At 41.6% G+C, this 21,596-nt stretch overlaps 1 protein-coding gene across 3 annotated transcripts; it reads left to right on the forward strand.

Annotated features, from left to right (window-relative positions):
* The first annotated feature begins 380 nt into the window (after positions 1 to 380).
* slc1a9 (solute carrier family 1 member 9) lies at positions 381 to 20,511 on the forward strand. 3 transcript variants are annotated; one of them, XM_085404665.1, is made up of 11 exons: positions 381 to 514; positions 7,249 to 7,404; positions 8,241 to 8,393; positions 10,226 to 10,482; positions 12,259 to 12,364; positions 12,475 to 12,601; positions 14,511 to 14,744; positions 15,504 to 15,698; positions 18,899 to 19,033; positions 19,188 to 19,626; positions 20,240 to 20,511. In XM_085404665.1, exons 2-11 carry the CDS (start codon positions 7,254 to 7,256, stop codon positions 20,444 to 20,446), a joined length of 2,004 nt encoding a protein of 667 aa, XP_085260791.1. In that variant the 5' UTR covers positions 381 to 514; positions 7,249 to 7,253; the 3' UTR covers positions 20,447 to 20,511. The 3 variants fall into 3 exon arrangements, with proteins under 3 accessions (XP_085260791.1, XP_085260792.1, XP_085260793.1); XM_085404666.1 differs by lacking the exon at positions 381 to 514 and adding an exon at positions 4,760 to 5,086; XM_085404667.1 differs by lacking the exon at positions 381 to 514 and adding an exon at positions 5,134 to 5,442.
* The last annotated feature ends 1,085 nt before the right edge of the window (positions 20,512 to 21,596 follow it).

Raw genomic sequence — 21,596 nt, forward strand, 5'->3', positions numbered from 1 at the left:
TGCCTCAGGGGGAAGCTGCTGAGCAGGTTTCTTCCATTCAGTGAAGAGTCATAGCACCCTCCTGTGGAAGGGAGGATAATGATGCCCCCCCCCAAACTCCCCAAACTCCTAACTTGCAGAATTTCCATAATCATTTTAAAGTTGTTTCTTGCATCTATCTTCCACCTTCCGTGTGATTGTTGTCACTGGTAATTCTCGCCTGTCCCGTGCATTCCCCAAAAGTGTAACCAAAGTGATATAAAAGAGGCTTGTGATAGACACAGTCATGAAGGCTGAGAGAAAGGAGGGAGGGGAGGAGATGGGAGTGAGGGTGAGATGCAGTGGGGTGAGGTGGGGGAGGAGAGGGGCTCAGAGCATCAAGCTGTTGTATTAATCTGCAAATTTCCTCAGATGACGCAAAGACTGTGACTTCGCCTCCCATCCCCTCTTCGTCTTCATCATCTCCACGTCCCTGCTCTGCGTGTCTCTCCCGATGCCTCGCTCTTGTCGGAAGGGAGACAGCGACAGACAGCAGGTAAGCTCGTCCGTCTCCTTGTTGTCATTTTTTTATATTCTCCTCTCCAATCATTCACGCCTCGCGCACATGCGCTAAATTTGTATCATTTGTGACTATTCAGTGTTTAATTCCAGACACATTAATGGTTTGTTTCATCTTTTTTTGTGCAAAGATTGTGAATGTTTTGGGCTTTTATTTCATTAAAGACATTGGCTTGGGTGATTTTTCAGTTTTTCAACATGTGGGCCCTGTCATGTTTTATCAGATGTGAGTAAGAGGAAGAAAGATCAGAGAGGGATCAGAGAGGGATCAAAGCTGGAATAAGAAGTTTCCAAAAAGGTCTGGTGGCCAAATGAGAAGATGGATTTACTGTATGAAGGGAATGAGCTGTGTTAAATGTAGTCCTGCTGGAGGCGATAGAGAAATTGCGGCGACAGATCAAAAAAGGAAAAGACAGGAGAAGGAAGGAGAGCGAGAGGAGAAAAAGGGAGTTTATAAACTGCAGAGCTTTACTGGGGTGAAGAGAGCAGATGTGATAGACAGTCTGTGCTTAAGGAGTTCAAACAACAGATTAATGCACTCAGATTATCGTCCGTGAGAGAGGAGGGGAGGGGGTGCGTGTCTGTGTGTTGACATGTGTTCGCACACGCACATGCAGACAACACCACACACACAAGAACTCAAGTCTTTTCTCTCATTTTCACTCTACCTATTCTCACATCTTAGCAAAATAAAGCTGCCACATTTATTGTTTGTATCTTTTGAGACGTTGGGATTTTCTTCTTGTTATTGTATATGTAACGCTGTCCAACAGATAGGCCTGAGACATAAAGTGTTAGTTGTTGATGTCAGCTTGTCACATCCTTGACTTCCTTTGAATTAACCTCAGGACACTTCTGAAATATTATCCAGAGCCTGCTCTTGACATGCCTAATTTCATTCTACTGGTGATCTTCAACTTGTGTGAACTGACAGGAAATGCAAGTGAGATATCTTTATGCACTAGAAGCCATTGGATTAGACAGCATTTATCAAATCCAAATTCGGTGCTGAATCTGATTATCTAGTATCAAAAGTTTCCTGTTATTCACTGTCAAACAGTCAAGAGGCAGCATCTAGACCCATGTGCGCTCACGTGTGTGTGTGTGTGTACAGACCTGATGTGGTCGACACTGACCTTCACTGACTGTAACCCCGCTGCTTTTGCGATCTGGTAAACTCATACACCAGGCATGTGTTTGAAGGCAGTTGTGCATATGTTGAAGGAGTTTGGCAGCGCTCTGCTTTGAAGTGCACGGACACTCGTGCTGTGTATCTGTCATCGCTGATATCTAGAATATGGGTGTCTGTAGGGAGAGAAGGCCGTTACGGCGTTTTTGCGGTGCAGCATGTGCGCGTTATCTCTTGTCTTTGAGTGTAACTGTTATTGTGCAGCTTTACAATTATGTGTTAGCAGCAGAAGCAGGCAATCTTATCCCACCACGGTTAATGTTTGAAAGCAGCAATCAAATGTGAATTACAGCTCAGTTCATGTTTTGCAAGGTAAAATTAGATCTTTGCAATACAAATGACCACCTGATGTTTTGTTAAATGACTTTCAAGGTTTTTAAGGCTCAAAATTGGCCTTTGGCAGATGGCCGAATCTGGTTCTGCCTCAAGTTTCTTACTATTAAAAGGGCAGCCTTCCTCGACAGCATTGCCAAGTGTTGTTCAAGGGAGTGTGTCTCATCTTTGAACCTTTCAACATAAAAGACTACAGTTGTTATAAACTGCTGTTATAACAAATTAAATTGTAGTCAATTGAAACAGTCTCAAAGTTTATATAGTTAAGACAATACTTAGATATATCTGTGCATTTTCCTATTTTTTCTGTCTGTTTAATGAACAAAAATGTATTTTATGCTCAAATAAATGTAACCCAACTTAAAAGAAAAATGCTGAGTGTATTTTTAATACAGTTCTGGTGATTTTCTGTCGTGGAACGCCATCATGGTCACAAACTCAAAGGAGAAAGAAGATTTGAAAAGGTCTTTGAAACTTTGAGCTAAAATGTATGTTTAGGAATGTTGAAAAGTAATCAGCAGTTTCCATTTATCCTGATGACCCAGAGGTGAAATGATGAGTTAATTATTTATGAGCTTAAAACAAATTTGAACCTTTATAGTCATTTTAAGTGAGAGACAGATTGTAAGATGATGTCATCTTCTCAAATCTGTGACTTTGCTGTTTTTTTCCATTTATGTAGCAGGAAGACTTCATGTTATTTGGTTGATTTTCTGTCAGACGATCATTGATTAATGCAAAAAACCCAAAAACATTCGCCAGCTACAACAGTACAACACATTCATTTTTGTGATATTGCATAATGGTGCTAACAGGATAACACACCCAGATCTTTTCATTTATTAGATATGCGATGGCAGTTGTGTGTTGTGTAGTTTATTGTGTTTGCTGCAGTGGCCATCCTCATCTCCCTCTGCTGAACAAGGGTGGTGGAGGGGCGGGATGGGGATTATATCTCGATCCGTTTGCAAGGCTCACACCAAACAATCAACCATTGGACATAATCCTCTGACACACCCGTACACACCCGGAGTTACACACACATACACACACATGCACGCACAGATGGTTCCTTAAAATAAAATACAGCGTATATTTGTAACATCCACACACAGAAAATCTTTACATGGATACACTATTTGAATGCGAATGTTTGTAAATTTGAATGCGAACCTTGATTGAAAGAACAAAATAATTATTGATGGGAATTTAGTCTGTGTAGAAAGCACCAGTGAATCAGGTGATTTAGCGGGAGACGCGTACCTTTGATCGGTTTACATGCCGTCACACAGTGATCCCATCTGGATGCAGAAGTTCTCTTATAGTTCATGTTCGTTGCATTAAAAAGATGAGCCTCTCCTACAGTTTATATATCAAAGTTGCGTAGAAGCGAAGGTGACATTCTCACATTTACTCACTTAAAAACCAAGAGAAGTTCACTTTACAACAATAGTTTGCGTGACTACAACAACTTTATCATGTCAAATGGCCAAATCGATTATTCACGGTCCTTTGTTGCTCACTTCAGATTTTAAAATGTACATTTTTGTTGTGTATATCTAGTGGCAGCCATGTTTGTATGCTGATTTTTAGAAGAAATCAAAAAGCTTGTACGCGGTGAACGTTAAGCTCGGAGAGTTAGAGCTGCATCTGTTTGATCTCTTGGATCAACGTCTGTGATCGAACGGTCGGATTATTTATGTGGAAGACTATGGGTGGAAATGAGGAGGGGGGTTGACGAGCCTGCGACAGAAACTGAGGTATTTCTCTCGAGCTGTACGCGCACCTTTTTATCTACAGCTGCTTGGGCTCATTTACAGTAATCAGAGCTCGCTCTTTGGGGAGATTAACTCATTCTGGCGTGGTGACCCGTCGCCCTGGAAGCCATGACGATTAAGAAGATGTGTCGTAAGTGCATGACCGCATGTGAAGACCGATTGTGATGGTTGTCACGCGCTGCACAGGTCATCATCACACATCAGATGGATGACCGCAGTGTTTACGCTGAGGGAACTCATGTTTATCCAGTCGCCATTACTCTGAAAGTCACTGTGGGAGGTTTTCTGTCTGGTGTCTGTATTTCGCAAAGAGGGCATGTAAACAGCAATGCTATCACTACTGTACCAGCAGGGTTTAGTGCTTCTTTTATTTTTTTATTTCTGCTCTGGCTTCACTCGCTTTGAAGTCCCTCTTCCTTTACCGCTGTTTCAGCACTTATCACTAACATGTGTTTCCAGAGCTCTTGCAAAGATTTAAAGTTGTTCTCTCTTCAAAGGAATATGCGCCTGTGTCTGCAGCCTACCTGGCAGACTGGTAATACCTGTGTCATGTTGCTCTGAAATCCTGGATTACTGTAAGCTGGCTGACCAAACTGAATTCACTGACTTGAATTCTTGCATTTTATTCGTGATGTAACAGAAATTCCATGTGGTGCATGGCCTTTGCTCTGTATTCTGTTTAGGGCTTTTCAGGCAAGACTTTAGAAAGTTAAGGAGTCAAATTTAATCTTCCCAAACTGTAAATGGTCTCAGTTTTCCTCTGTTGAAAAGCAGCAGGTCAGCCCAACAAGAGTTGCTTCCTAGAGGCCAGATACATTTTGTCTTGAGGCAGCGCTGACATTTCCTGGAGCAGGAAATCTCTCTGTTGGGGAAGGAAGACAGATTTGCAGCACCGCATCAGGTTCTTGAGGATGTCTTTGCAGCTTACACTCATCACTGCTGCTCTCATCTCAGGATACATGCTGTTGATTAGTTTTTTCAAGGTCTCTTATCAGGAAAGGAGAGGATGAGAGATATTGTTATTCTCATAGTATTAGTCTTTTTCACATTCAGCAGGATTTTTGGGTTTTCTTGTTGTCTGTTTAAAAAGTAAACTTTACTCTTTCATTTTCTTCGCAGTAGCCCCTTTTGTAGGCTGGTCACATCTCAGTTTGAAACTTTTACTTTTTTGGGCTCAATTTTTTCCGCCTACTGTGGTCATTTAAATCCACACAAGGAGCGGACAGTTGTCGTAAACACTGATGAAAAGGTGAGAGACGTCTTTCTCTTATTCTCATTCGCATACGCAAGCAAATTGCATGTGGTCAGCTGACATTACCAAACAATGTTCATGCTAAGAATGGCATAAGGATTGAAAAGAGGATTTGTGAAGACTATTAAGAGGAACACCCTCCCCCTCCTCTCCTCGGTACTCCATTCACCGAGGATTATATCTCTGCAATTGAAACTTGGCTGGGCGTTCTCCGGCCCTGATACGCACCAGTTTGGGATAACTCTGGAAATCCAAATTGGTGCTTGGACTGGACACAGTCACATACTAGAAAGGGGCAGAGATATGGCCAGAGGGAGCAGGAGGTGAGAGCGTGGAAGTGAGCACATAAAGCAGTAGGTATCTTTTTACACATCCTCCCTTGTGTATTGTTCTTTTGGTTAATGTATACGACTGTATGCCATCTGCTCAAATTGATGGATTATAATGATGTCTGATTGCAGCTATCTCATTGAGTCAGACTCTCATTGAGTCAGACAGTTTGTAAATGTGACGCTCATACTTGTGACAGGGATTTGGCACGACCGCGCTGCTCTCCAGATGTGTTTATGTACAATTAATGTTGAGAGATGGTAGCGGTGGGGTCTCTGAAATTTTCTTGGTAGACTGGAAACGTGTCGTGTTATTGGACAGCAAACACATTCTTCCTCCATGACTCATTGTTTTGATGGAAATAACTCTGCTTTATATATGTATCTATATCTATCTATCTATATATATCTATATCTATCTATCTATATAGATAGATAGATAGATAGATAGATAGATAGATAGATAGATAGATAGATAGATAGATAGATAGATAGATAGATAGATAGATAGATAGATAGATAGATAGATAGATAGATAGATAGATAGATAGATAGATAGATAGATAGATTTGAATTATTGTAGGTGTGATTTGGATTTATAGAGACAGCACACTTGGATTTCATTATTATCAAATTACTCTTTTCAGTAATGCTGTCCATGTGGTAATGCTGACATCATTCCTGCACTTCGGTCCAGGTTAAATATCTATTGGATGGATGCAGACATTCACAGTTTTTGAAGGACTCTGTTAATCCCTAGACGTTTCATTTAGCAGGCTCCTGACCGTGACAGCTTTCTATGAAGTAACTCAACAAGTATTTGATGTATTGCCATTAATTTTCACTCAGATATCAAATGGTGCCCAGAGCATTAATATTGACCCTCTGAGTTGTGAGTCATCATCTTTGACAACCCCTAACTCTGGCTGATTGGGACCCACACCCAATTTCACACCTTGGCTCAGGCGATTAGAGGATCATCAGGGGGTCCTTTTGTCCCTCTGTGGGGGGTTACTCCCACTAGGTTTATATCTGGGACTCTCCACCATTTGACCTTAGAACTGAAGAAGCTTCTCGGATGAGAGGTGAAACGTCTTCAAGTAACTTAAAGAAGTCCAGACGCTTTTCTTTGCAAGCTCCTTTGATTAGTTTGTACAGAATCTTTTCAGTTTAATAAATCCATCAGAAAAGATGGTGCACATTAAGCAAAGTTATAGATGAATTTGTCTTATCTTTCTGTTTTAAGAGAAATGTAGGTGATAAACATCAAAAACACCTGAACAAATGCTTTCACTGTACACAGGACTTCATTCAGAGCGTGTAACACATCCAGGGTTCACATCCTATTGCTTCTAGGGGGTCATTTTTTACCTCACTTTACCTCACTAATCAGCTAAATCTGTTCCTCTATCTTCTATCACCTCCATATTGTGCTGTATTTGGAGTCTGGCAGTTTCATCATTTTCCATTTAAAGGATGATGAACATATTACATCTCTTGAGTTGTTTCTTCATGTCCTGTTTAGGCCTTGCCTACTGTGTTTGGATTGCCTTCAGTTATGCACATTTACCTCCATTTAGAACCTAAACCAAATCCTCACAGGACATTCCTGTTGTGTGAGCCTTAGGTGCTTCTGGTTTTCACTAATCCCCTTTGAAAAATAGGCTCGACCACCCCCAGCGGTAAAGTGTGAAGCCTTGCTAGTCTACCCTTGCTATGTTAAACATTTATAGTCTAAGCTAATCAGCATTGCTATGAGATGCTGCAGTTTGCTTTCCAAAGCACGTCGTCATTCAGCACTAAAACCCACCTTTTCCACTGTCCTCACAGACAGGATGACAAACCAGCCGACAGCCAACCAGTCCAACGCAAACAAGGAGAAGGAGAAAGAAAACCAGCGAGATGACAACACAGAGATTGCGTATAAAGATGCTGGCCATTGTAGCCGCAACACACACAACCTGCTGCTGGGACTCACGGTTATGGGTACATATGAAAAGAAGCACTCAGGCGATGCCATGATGAGGGCACAAGTTGAAGAAATACTGGAGCAAAACAAGCCTTTGTTTTGCTTTTATGCACATAGTTTAACACTCCAAATTCCCACATGTTTTACTGAATGACTAGAATTACAACTGAGGTTAGTTTTATTGTTAAAAAAAAGAAAAGGACCAATTTATGCTGCAGCAAAAATTACCACACGCAAACCTTGATGTAAATACTCCGAGATCATTTTCCCATGAGATGTCTTAGGCTTGTTGTTGTCTTTGCTCTGCCACTGTAAACACTTTGGTATGTTTCTCCACAGCTGTGTGTTTTGTCAAAAAAAGCCTGCAGAGTCAAGGAGTGTGTTATTTTTGTCTGCAATTTGTCACATAGATTTAAACCTTGATATGAACTTGTTTACATTTCAGTAGATGGCTCTCATTAGTCAGCGATCTCTTGCATCTCCAACGTTAAACACAGTGTTAGGGGCCCTCACAAAAAAGGCTAATGAGTCCGCCGAAAGGTTATAAACTGAGGGTGATTTCTGACACGGTTAATATTACTACTGAGTTTTACATATTTGTGACATTTGGAACTCATTTTTTAAACCAATATTCATTAGATTTTTAAATGTGCACATAAGGTAGTGTTTAGGCATGCGTTTCGACTTGTCTGGAAAATAAAACAATAGCCTGTGCTATTATGGGACTTTTTGAGGCATGGAAACATAGTATGCCTTTTTAATGGTTTGGGAAATGAATGCAGACATGATTGGCTAAACAACTGCTGCACAAAAACAAAACTCTGTAATTAGCTTATTTTTTTCCGCTCCTCAGGCGTCGTCATGGGAGCCGTTTTTGGGATGATGCTGCGGTACATGCAGGTGACAGACAGCGCTGCCCTCACAATGGTTTCCTTTCCTGGAGAAATCCTTATGAGGATGCTGAAGATGCTCATCCTGCCTCTTATCATCTCCAGCCTTATCACAGGTGTGGCCATTATAGACAGCATCATGCTGGTTTTAATAAGTTAAAAAGTAACCAATACTGTGTTAACACTGTAACGGGTGATTGTCCAGTGTGTGCATAATTTAGGGCACACTCATTGTCCCCAGTGATTACTAACCAACTACAACCTCATACTCCTGAACTTTAACCATAATAAACTAAACTAAACATGTTAATATGTTAACTGTAGAAAAATTTTAATTCTGACATTAGTAGAACTAATGGACTATTGCATGTACATGTAGTCTACAGGACTACGTGTACTTATTAGTCAGAAGTTACCATATTTGGACAAAAGGGTGGATTTCTGTTATAAGCTAACTCAAGCAAATTAACTCTACCAAGTTTGGTTAGGAAGGTGCATCTAAGACTGTATGGGAGCGTCACACAAACATACACAATGTAGGTAAAAGTATTGAGCCACTCCTCTTATGGTGTGTTCCATCTGAAGCTGGAAATTGGAATTTCGTAGTTGGATTTTTCAACTGGAACATTCCCCTCAAGTCGGACTTCCAAATCAGAAAACAACCCCACCAACCTTGACTTGGTGGCAGCCCATGTAAATATTAATGAAACTGTAAAACTCGTACTCTGCCACTGCACTGCCACTGTTGTGTTGATAAATAGGTCACAAATACACAGTTAATAAAAATCTGCAATCTACAATAAGAAGTGCCCAGTTCTGCTTAAAATCCGCCGTAAAATCTCTCCTTAAAAGAGTCCCAGTTTTGAAGGTGGACCCTTTGGAAATTAATTGCAATCTCTTCAGCTAGACTCTATTTGTGAATATGCTGCATGTTTATAAGCACAAAAAAATAAAGAACCATTCCACTGCATTGCTAGTGATATATGAATGACTCTACCTTGCTAAGAAGCAAAAAGAAATCCAGTATTTCATAGCTTTTCTGACTTTGCCACTGGAACACAGTGAATTCAGGACTGATAGCTCCAGCATCCAGCCTCCAAGGCAAAAGCAATGCTGCATTAATTTTTGAATTCAAGTGTTTTCAGTCCCATCGTCACAGGTGTATAAAATCAAGGACCTACCCATGCAGTCTGCCTTTGCAAACACTTGTGAAAAAATCGGTTTTTCTAAAAAGCTCCCTGAATCTGCTTGTTCTCCTTAAACAAGATTCCACCTTTGCAACAAGTTGGTTTGTGAAATTTCTTGCATCGTAGATATTCCACAAGCATCTATAAGTGGTATTATTGCAAAGTGAAAACATTCAGTAATCACAGCAGCTCAGTCATGACGCCGCAGACCTATAAAGTAACAGAAACAGGGTCAACAAGTGCAAAAGTCTTAATATCTGCAGCGTTCCAAACCTCGTCCAGCATTAACATCAGCACAAAATCTGTATGCTGGGAGCTTCACGGTATGGGTTTCCATGGCTGAACAGCTCCTGCACGTGTTAAGGATTTAAGTAAGTAACATGCATTTTAAATGCTCGAATTAAGGAGGAAAACAGACGTATAATATCAGTTATGTATGCTCTAATATTTCTCTTGTAATTGGATAAAAATACTCCAGAAATCATCAAACTCACAACCAGTTTAGTGACTGAAATTAGAAAACCTAGCAGGTAGCTAGCCAGCTAGAGCCACCTGAGTTGATTCATGAATTAGCATGTGAAAAGCTAAAAACTAAAAAGCCAGCAGTTTATCCAAAAAACATGTATCAAACTTTAAACACTCTACAGGAAGTATTTGCACTTTAAAGTACTGGGAAACTCGAGCTTCGAGGTAAAGACGCTGTTATTGACTCTGTGGACTTGGACACACGTTGTTTTTCATCTGTTGTCTGTCTCTTGTAGGGCTTGCTGGTCTAGACGCGCGCTCCAGTGGAAGGATGGGTAGCCGAGCCATGGTGTACTACATGTCCACCACTGTAATCGCTGCCGTCCTCGGGGTCATCCTGGTGTTGGGGATCCACCCAGGGAACCCTAAACTGAGGGGAGGCAACTCATCATCCACATCCACGAAAAACCAGGAAGTCAGCAGCCTGGACGCTTTCCTTGACCTGATTCGAAACCTCTTCCCAGAAAACCTGGTGCAAGCCTGCTTCCAGCAGGTACCCTCTACATTAACCATCTACTGCTTCATTATCTTGGCTCATCTTGAACCATAAGCTTTCACGCAAACTGAAAATGTTAATATAAACATAGCAAAGAAAGATTCTTGACTAATACGTTTCCTTTTAATAAAACGCGAGTGTTTCCCAGTATTGCTTTGCTGGGACTTTCAGCATCAAAGCTTTTGGTAAGGCTCTACATTCCTTATATGAAATTTGCATCATTCAGCTTTAAGGTGATGATAATCAAACTACACTGAATAGAGAAAGAAATTGGTAAATAAATAATATCTGAAGTTTATTAAAATTGTATTTTTGTTTTTCAAGATAAATTTCCTCTTTAATTTGAATGAATGTTCACAGACATCGCTTCATGTGCTTCATGTTAATAGTTTACTAGAAAAACCATTGCAAACTACAGATTTAAGTTTCCAAAACAGCTACCACTTAGATCCTGAATTGTGATTGTTTTGTCAGCGATTGTCAACAATTATTATTGCTAATAATTATTATCCAAAGTGTATCATATTGGAAAGTCTTGCTTGTGCCCCAGGCCACATTTGAGGAGATGAACTTTTCTGGATAAGGGATTACTGAGCAGTTTGAGAGAATGAAGGACTCGGACAGAGTTCTTAAAAACTTATGGTTCTCCAGAGAGGTTAGCTGTTCTCCAAACTTCATACGTAACAATTTTTACATATGCTGTCTGGACTGATTCAAAGGCTTCATTTGGCTAGAAAGAGGCTAAGAGGCCACGCAACTCTTTGGACTGTTGGAGGAAGCCAGGGTACTCACGGGAGACCTCACGCAGGTGTGGGGAGAGTATGCAAACTCCACACAGAAAGATCACAGGAGTCAAAGCCAAACCCATCCCCAACAGGGGTGGGCAACTCATTTTCTAAAGGGGCAACATGAAAAACTGGGACTGGTGTGGATTGCTGCAGTAATACACTTATAAAATTAAATTAATATTAAACAGAAATGAGTTCAGATCATTGGTGCAGATCTCCACAACAGTTCTGGGACAGTTTGTTGCCCACCCAGGGCCCAGAGTGTGATAATCTAGTTTAAAACAAATACTAATATAGAGCTTATCAACTGAACCACTGAAAACATGTCTTACATACTAAAAGACGATAAATCAGTGCCATTGCAATTCATCAAGTCATTTATAAAATAGATCTAGGGTTGCTTTTTTCCATTCTTTGTAATGTATTGTGAGTTAGTGCTAATGGTGCCGTCGAAGAGGGACAATTCAGGAAGCGGCTTGTGTTTTTGTGATGCTGCAGTTGCCTTTTTCTGTCCAATCCTGTTTTTTCTGTCATGCGTGTTCGTCTGAATGATTAGAAGTAGTTGTCTGTGTTTGACTGGGCGATGGTCAGCCGTCCTGCAGCTACCGCTAATCTCTTTACAGCTGCAAAGCCACATACTTATTTAGTGCAGTAAGGCATCTGCTGGTGAACCGAGAGCTTTATTTCTGTCTGCATCTTTATTTTAAACTGCGTCTTTGTTCATATTCATCAGGAATTCAGTAAATTCATGTAAGTCACCGCTTTAGCAGCAGGGAATTGTCCTCCCCCTTTCAGCCTTTTCGTCTCCTTTTTCTTTCCCTTTGTTGTATTTATGTTTCTCTTTTGCCTTTTCTTTAAACAGAAATCAGAGCACGTCGTGCCGCTGCCAAAACTTTGTTTGTTCACACACAATGGGAGTTACAAAATCTAAGCACCCCAGCACAAACCACAGAATAATCTGAATGTCACCCCGTGTTTCCTTCAGGTTCAGACGGTGCTGAAAAAGGTGCCGGTCGCAGCAGCAAACCAAACTGAGCCCATATTAGTGAACAGAAAAAAACTGGAATACAAATGGGGCATGAACGTCCTCGGTGAGTTGATAACAGAGTTCGTATTGCGAGACGCTTGCGTTTTCCAGGTCTCTTTTTGGTTATTTGTTCTCATTTTTCCACTTACTCGCTTGCTTTGTGTTTTCGTCAAGGTTTAATTGGCTTCTTCATCACCTTTGGGATCTGCATGGGCCGGATGGGCGAGCGTGGGAAGGTCATGTGTGACTTCTTCAACATCCTCAATGAAATTATCATGACGATGGTGTCCATGATCATGTGGTCGGTGTCTTGTATTCCTTCATTCGTATTTGTGTGTCTGTGTTTAAAAAGTGCGTGCCTCTGTTTTTCCTCTTGGTGGCCAACGTTTGACATTTTGGCGATACCACATACAACGGTCGGAGACAGTGATGGATAAGGCGAAGACTGTGTGCTTGAGGCAAATTGTGGGAACAAGCAGCAAGGTCAGATAGAAAAAAAAAAACAAAGAGGAAGAGGGAGAAAGTGTGTCAGTGAAGGACACAGACAGATGGAAAGAGGGAGAGGGTTTCCCTGGGACATGCTGGAGTCTGTGGTATGCTGGGGAGTAGCAGGAGCCGGGGCCCGGAACGGCGTTGTGGGCTCCCAGGGGAGCCGTGGTGGAAGATCTCCAGAATGTAATGGATCCATCGATGACAGAGGAGCTACTTGATGGCAGAGCAGAAAGTAGATGCGGGCAGGAGGGACGTAAAAAGATGTGTGTGAGAGCAGTGCACGTCTTGAGGCTTCACAGAGCCCAGGCAAGTGGCGCAGAGAAAGTGTAGCGGTACTCGGAGCGGGGATGGGAAAGGAAAGGAGGAGTAGAGTAGGCGGTTGGACGAGAAACAGCAGGATGCTTGTCTCGCAGCTCCTCTAAGCCTCCTCTAAGCCTCCTCTACATGTGCAGCTGGACACCAAAGGAACTGTATCATTGTCTGTATCACTCACTCAGTGTAAACAGATTACTCACGGGCTTATGGTGCGAGCCAAACACAGAATCCAGTGTATACAAAAAGCACGCATCATACAAGGGGCATATCTATCAAATCATATACATGGCATACCGCACCAAACAACTGTCACTGGATGCCAGCTGACCTGGGAGAATGCACCGTCTCATGATGGGACAAGGAGTCGCTTTAATTCAAGTGTCCCAATAACTGCAGTCTGTATTCATGAACAGGGACAACTGCTCTCCAGAGCTGGAAACCAGAGATCCAAGCATGTGTCCTGTCCCCTTGCAGAGAAACGTGCTTCTTTGACAGTGACTAAAGATTTATGAGGTGGCGAAAACGTTGGCCTGACATTAAAAAAAAGTAACAGGGTGGCTACAGCTCCTTAAATATTCTTAAAATATCTTAAATTCATATCAATTTATAAAAGGCTTTGTAAAATTTATAGTCATGTCACCACATGGATTACTAGAACACAGTGCCACCATTTCTGCGGCATTGTTTATTGTTCTGCTATCCCTTTTAAATGTGTTTTACATGTGTAAATATAGTTAATGGCAACAGGACGCTTATAGGCTAATTATTGACTTATTTAATGGTTGTTGTGTCAGAAAACATCTTAAAATACTGAAATGTGATCCTGGCAGTAACATGCAGACATGGTGAGTTCACTGACAAACAGCTATGGTGGTAACCACCAATAACTCTTAGTGGTTGAAGCCAGTTCATAGAAATATTTAATAGGACAATAACACTGCATGTGAAACATTTTTTTTAATGTTTGGGACGGTGACAATGATTATGTTGTTTTCACATTAACACACACTTGTGTTCCTAAACAAAGCCATTTTTTGTCTTTTTATTTTTGTGTGAACTTTTGTGCTTGACTATATATATAAAGTTTGTATTTTTCATTACAGGTTTGATCTTAAATATTATTTTAAAGAATAGTAAAGTAGAAAGAGTAGGTAGCCTTCAAAAGACCTGTGGACACCTTGTCCTTTGTTGTAATTCATCCATAATTATTAGATTAAATTCAGTCAATCAAATCAAACAATTTCTGCCTTCAAATGGCTTTGTTGCTTATTGGACAGTTTAAAAAAGCAGAAAGAAATATTCATGTACATACACATATATAGTGTATACTAAATGGAGTTTAATGGAACATGAACCACAATCAGTCCCAATCAAATAATTTCTGCTGTGATGTCTTTGTCCAGGTACTCTCCTGTCGGCATTGCCTCTCTGATTGCGGGAAAGATCGCAGCTATCGGGGACCTGGAGATGGTAGCCAGGCAGCTGGGCATGTACATGGTGACTGTCATTGTGGGTCTGATGATCCATGGGGGCTTGATCCTACCCGCTATATTCTTTGCAATCACCAGAAAAAGCCCCTTTGCTTTCTACTCTGGGATCTTCCAGGCATGGATCACAGCCTTGGGCACTGCTAGCAGGTATGACAGCTTGCAGGAAGTGCATATGTATGTTTGGAAGTCGTCTGTTTGGGCATGTGTTCACACATGTGTGTCACATATTTCTTTTACAACACGTATTGCTTGGACAGCTGTTGTAGTTACCGTGATTGATCGGCGTAGCCTGCTACTCGCTTTCAGCTATTTGGGTTAAATCTGAAAGGCCTGAAGGCAAAAATCTGTATTTATGCAGCTACACTGACAAATCAGGACAGCAGAGCCAAAGCGCAGGCTATCATAGACGAGTCCATGTCGGACAGATTCTGTGTTGTAAGTATCTAAGCCTTCGGATTAGTTGCCACCAGCCAAACTGGCCCCGCTGTATCCTGCCCGGCTTGGCTTGGCCCAGCCTGCCTGGGATTCAGCATTGCTGCTGAAACCAACTGTTATTTTGGCACATTACTGAGGCTTTAGTGAATATGGGTAATCCTATCAACGTTTTCTCTAATTATATTATGACCCGACCTCAGCGGGGCCGGGAATCAAATTCCTTTAATTCACATGTTGGAGGATTGAAACAGTGGCCTACCCCAGCTGTTAGGATGAGGCTGTCGGCCGACTCAAATTTCTCCTGCCTTTTTTAATTGTTGTCTCTTCCCTTCGCCCTCACCTCTGCACTTATGCCTTTCACCACCTGTCTGCCTATTTTATATCCCTCAGCAGACACTTTGCGCCTGCTCCGAGTACATCTGCACCTTTTTTCCCTCTAACTCGCCTTCTTGTGTGGCCTTCTTCTTTCAGCGCGGGGACATTGCCGGTCACCTTTCGCTGCCTTGAGGAAAATCTGAAGATTGATAAGCGTGTGACTCGCTTCGTACTTCCCATAGGTGCCACCATTAACATGGACGGCACTGCCTTGTACGAAGCCGTGGCCGCCATCTTTATTGCCCAAATGAATGACATCACCCTGGACTCTGGGCAGATCGTTACTGTCAGGTAAACCACATGGTGACTTGACTCTCATGACTCAGGTTTCATTATCAGAAAGCAGCACCGTTGAGGCGCCGCTGCTCTTTCTCCCACATCAACTATAAGCCTTTAATAGTTTCCTCACTTGGCTGCTTCTGAAGATGCCTTACAGCATCTTTGCCAGCCAGCTATTCGTTTCCAAAACCAAGAGCAAAAAAACATTTATCTTCTACTTAACCTACTCAGATTCCAAGCACTGCTTTTTCTTCTATTTACATTTTTCATAAAAGAAACAGAACAAACCAAAGTGGTTTTAATATCTATACACTGGACCTTAACCAGTCCACACAGCGGTACAGTGGTTAGCAATGTAGTTGCACACAAGAAAGTTCTGGATCTGCACCTCGAGGTCAGCTGGGGCCTTCCCGTGTGGAGTTTGCATGTTTTCCCTGTGCCTGCGTGGGTTTTCTCCGAGTGCTCCAACTTCCTTCCACTGTGCAAAGGCTTGCATTTTAGGTTGATTGGTCTCTCAGAATGGGCTCAGGGTGTGGATATGAGCAAGAATGGTTGTCTTGTCTATCTGGTTTGCAGCGCTGTGATGAACCGATGACCTTTGCAGGAACCAACATCCCTCGCTCAGTGTCATCTGGGAGAAGCTTGAGCTACCCTGCAACGCTAGCTAGGCGTGCAGTTTATAAAGAGGATGGACTGACTTTTGTAGAAAGTGTCCAGTATACAAACATTTGCATTGATTATTTCAACACACAGAATGTTTTAGTTACCAACAAAATCAGAAGTGACGCAACATGAGATGGCAATAAATAATAAAACTTTATGCATATATTCTGATTCTACATATACATTTAAATTTGTGCTGATATTGACGTGAAACGCTTCATAATGCTTAAGCATGGATGTTGGAGCACCTTTGAGGCCCTTGTGACAAGCTGTTTGTTGTCTTTTTGTTGTTGTTTACGCCATCAGCTGAGTAAACTAGGTGATAGAAGGTCATGTGTTTAGCCAGAGGAAAAAGCACCTGGCACAATTTACTCACATGCTGTGGCCAAAAGCAGGATGGGACAGGAAATTGTGGGGGTGTGAATGTAAACATAAACCGATGTGCACATTAGTGTAAGTAGCCTCCATCACGGTCTCTGTCACCTGATTGCACCAGAACAGGTTCCTTTTTTGTCCTGCTCTCTGTTATTTTTCCTAAGAAGGATATTAACAAACAATATTCCCTGAATACCGTGTCAGCCCGTCCTGCTGTAAGGTTTTTGTGTCAAAGTTCATTCTGATTCAAATATTAGTAAAAAGGGAAAAATATCAATTATGTTCTGACTCATCCTGAAGTCTCTCGTCCTGCGTCAAACATAGATGAATGGAAAGTGACGTTTGACTTGACTGTATATAAAAGATGGACATGTTTTGGAACCAGAAGTGACTGCAGCTGGACAAGAGGAGCGCTAAGTTTCCAGCTAACACCTAAAGCTTGTTTAGCAATCTGCATCTGTAGCTTTTATGCCTGCACAAATACCAGCTGATTAGTGTTAGGCAACATTCAGATAAATTACAAATAATTTCACTCATCAAATGTCTCGGTGCATCTTTATCGAGAAACCAGCAACACAAACACATTGGAACTCATTCATTCATTTTCTTTTCTGCATTTACAGAAGTGTACAGTCTGCATGCTTTAGTTCATTTTCAAACAACTTGCATCAAGTATGTTACGAGGTATAGAAATAAATATGGAAGGAAGTAAAGAAATATTCATCTCCCATTTCTGAGGTTTGAGCAGGAGATTGGATCCAGTCTGCTTGGATCAGATTCTGCTTGTTGTGGCCGCGGGTTACAAATAACGCTCAGCACTTTGAAGTTGTTTATTGTGTGTCTTTCATCAACGGCTGTTTACCACGAAATCGAATTTTAAGAAAATGCTGTATGGTTTTTGTGTGATGAAACTGAAATAAAATCCATATGTACTACATAAATCTGCCCCACTTAATCTCCCAGTCACAGCGTGGTGATAATTGGCACTGCAGTTTGTCAGACACAATTGAGAGAGTAACTAATAACAGATGAATAGCTTCATGCAGTAAATATCACAGTTTAGAGCTGTATCCAGACTGGCTGGCCTGCAGGCCCCTGTGGTTACTGATAATTCTCTAATTGCAGACATGCAATGACAAGCAGCATTTTTCAGAGTCTTTAAAGTTTTACTTTAGGAAACATCTTTTGTTGTGGACAGAGGAACTGAGTCCTTTCTATCCTCATGTACTTTATACAAGCATTGCATTGATGAAATACACGTAAATGAGCTCACATAAATCCGAGACTTGTTGGTGTGTGATGTTGAGAAACAGAATACTGGACCACTCCATGTGTAAATCTTTGTGGGTGGAGATAGATTAGGGTTTTTGATTTTTTTATATGGTGATATTATAAACACGTAAAACTAAAACTCACCTCTCGCTACAATTTAAAGTCTTTAACTTTAAGCTAATTGTGCTTTTGGCTGCCATATGACTGACTAAACATGCTGAATCAGCAGTGAAAGCATGAATTGGTGAGTTCCAATATTAAATGTGGTTTCGGTTAAGCCTTTTCTGGTGTTTCAGTGGTTTTTGAGCACAATGGTCTGGTTTTACAGTTGGGTTTAATTATTTTTTCATATATTTTTTCCATCACACATCTCCTTTTGCATGTGGAATTAGTTCACTTTTGCATTTTTCAGTCTACCATTTTTGGCGAGTGTTCAGAAAACTATGAAAAAAGTAATGTCTGTTGCCAGCCCACATCACTCAGCGGATACAACTGCTATGTAATCAAAGAAAGGATATCTATTGGAAAAACTGATGGAGGCCATGCTATTTAATTTGCTTTAGCTTAGACCTGCATTACTAGGTAGTACTAGACACAGAATTTAAAGACACCCAGTGTGTCCTTTGATTTATGCAGATAGGAAAAAAAGGCAAAAAGAGGCCTAGGGCAGCACAGTAGTTACAGGGATGTCTGACACTTGACTCAAGCTGAACTATTAGGGAGTGATGAAAGGGTTGCACTTGATTGATTGACTGATTGGAAAAGGCCATATGTGCATAACTGTGAAAATGGGAAAAAGCCAGAATCGTCACTAAAATCACGATTTGATTATCTCTGCCTGCCTACAGCACATTACTGCAAGCATGATTTAAATATACCTTTTTCCCATCTCTTCTCTCCAGTATGACCGCCACACTGGCCAGTGTTGGAGCCGCCAGTATTCCTAGCGCTGGACTGGTAACCATGCTACTGATCCTGACAGCTGTCGGCCTGCCTACCCAGGACATCAGTCTGCTGATCGCTGTCGACTGGCTGCTGTGAGTCAGGTGTCTGATGAGCAGGCAATAACAAATCACTGCTCTGCAATCCATGTTAGGGTGCTATAATTAACGTATGCAAGAGGTTGTGAAAATGTTGGTATCACTAAGACGTCGTTTCACTCACTGACACTGATGCCATTTGTCCACTCAGTGACCGAATGCGTACCTCCATCAATGTCGTTGGCGACTCATTTGGTGCCGGGATTGTGGATCACTTGTCAAAGACGGAGCTCACCGAACTTGATGCAGCCGAAATGCAAACGCTCCCGCAAGAGGGGGAGCTCGATTTCGTCCCTCCGCCGCCAATCCTCACGGAGATGGACATGGTCGACCCTCTCAAACCGCCCGAGCTGCCTCCTCGTTCCCCTCGCCCACCCAAACAAAACCACCACAGTCACATACTCTCCCAATCCCACTCCATCACTTACTCGCCATCCCGTTCTGTCCGGTCTCCGTCACCACGCTCCATCAGTTCTCCCTCTCCGCGTTCCGTCTGTTCCCACTCTCCCAGGCCTTTCCGTACTCATTCCCCACGCCTCCTGCGCAGGACAGAGCCAGGATATTGTGTCCTGCCCAGCCATGACAATCAGGTACGTACTTTCTACCTTATACTTTAAAGACAGATGGCAGTTAGTACATACATTAGAAATCTAAATCTTCTTGTTATCCTTGTTATTTAGCATAGAGTTTGTTGAATATTACGAATATGTGTCTATAGTTTTGTAACTTGTAATTGACCAAATGTTTGATGTTTTAATGTTTTAATAGGGTCATTTTACCAGTTCAGTATAAATATACCAAAAGCTTAGCCTTGACACTACTCTAAAGGCTTTTTTTTTTTTCAATTCTTAGCTCTGTATGACATCACAGAAACCCCACTCACCTGCTGTTAAGACCCTCGGATGCATTAAGATAACTAAGGAGTATTTTGAACTGCAAATCATGTAAAGCTACTCTAATAGAGTATAAAAAACCAAAAATAAAACTACAGAGAAATTAATATAATATGCCCACTTTATCATGTATATTGAAAATGCATCAAAGATTTCTGGATGCAGATAAACACAAAGCCTTGAACCTAATAATATGACTATGATGACATCATCCTGGGAAAGACCTTTAACATTTAGCATGTTTAATTTAAGTATGTTGGTCAGTCAGTGCAGGCTGCATGATCTCATTTCGGTCTCTTCACACTCTCAGATTCCCACACTGCCGCGCTCCTACAGAGAGAGAGAGAGAGACCGAGAGAGAGAAAGAGACAGGGAGCGGGAGCGACTGAGGCGAGAGAGTGAAACTGAGGAGGAAGAGGAGAGGGAGAGGGTTCTGGGCGAAGTAAGCGACGGTGAGGAGAGCGATGACACTGCTTACGATCGAAGGCACACCATCCCGCCGTGTGACCTGCCGTGATCAGATTTCACCACCAGCGTGTTTCACAGTCGATTTGTTTCCACTTTTACGACAGGTTTTAACCACTTTCAGCTTCACTCTTCAGTGGAGGTACAGAGTGGGTTGCATTGCTAATTTTTCAATGCACGGATCTTAAAATGTCATGATGGCAATGCAGTGTAATATTCCCAAGAAGGCCCTTAAAAACCAGGCCTGAGACTTTTGCCCTGTGGTTGGATGCTGAAAGAGTTTCTTTTCCTCCTTATCTTATCTACTCCAGTCTTGATTTATAATTTTTCTTCTGAAATCCACCCAAACCTAAAATGTTCCCAAACGCATACACGTCCACGAATTCAACTGATGCCAGAGAATGTGAGTCTGCTCTTGATGAAAAAAGTCTGCTGGTGCTCTCACCAGCCTTGTAACGCACAAACAGGAATTCATTTTGCTCAGATTCCCTTTGCTTCCCTTTAAGGAAGTTTTAAAAAATTTACTTTTAAAAGAAAAGTTTGACATTTTGAGGACATTTGCAGTGAGGAAAAATGTATTCACAGTTAAAGACTAATATCATTAACTGTAAATATATGTAGAACTTCAGGTAGCTTTCAGTGGAAAACGGCTGGCCTGGTTCTCTTTAAGGTCATAAAACATTTACTAGCACCTTTAAATCTCATTAATTAACAGGTGATGTCTTTTTCTAACAAGTTTAAAAGCTGAATTTAAAATGTGCACTTTTGCTGGATGTTAAATTTTTCACTAGAGTGACAGTTTGATCCTTTCAAAGTCTTGCATTGCAGGTGGTCACCAGTACTGGTGGATTTACTTCACTTTGGAGATAGCCAGGATAGCTGATTCCTACTAGTGTTTTGGCTGAGCTTTATAGCTTTATAATTAGTATACTGATAGAAAGTACTCGTTTTAATTCTGCTTTATCGATATAGTTCCAAATCAGAACAGTAGTCAACTCAAGGTGCTTTGAGTTGACTACGTTTGAGACCCTATCGTATTTTGGAGCAAAAAACTCCAGAATCCAATGATCCCCTTTGAACAAGCAGCAGGTGACAGTGGGAAGGAAAAACTCTCTTCTGACAGGAAGAAATCTCCAGCAGTGCCAGACTCAGGGAGGAAAGCCATCTGCCGTGACTGGCTGGGAGGTTGGGGAAAAGGAAAC

The sequence above is a fragment of the Rhamphochromis longiceps genome, linkage group LG4, assembly GCF_057381845.1.
Source record: "Rhamphochromis longiceps isolate RC_006_pf linkage group LG4, R_longiceps_female_GT1.1, whole genome shotgun sequence".
Lineage (NCBI taxonomy): Eukaryota > Metazoa > Chordata > Actinopteri > Cichliformes > Cichlidae > Rhamphochromis > Rhamphochromis longiceps.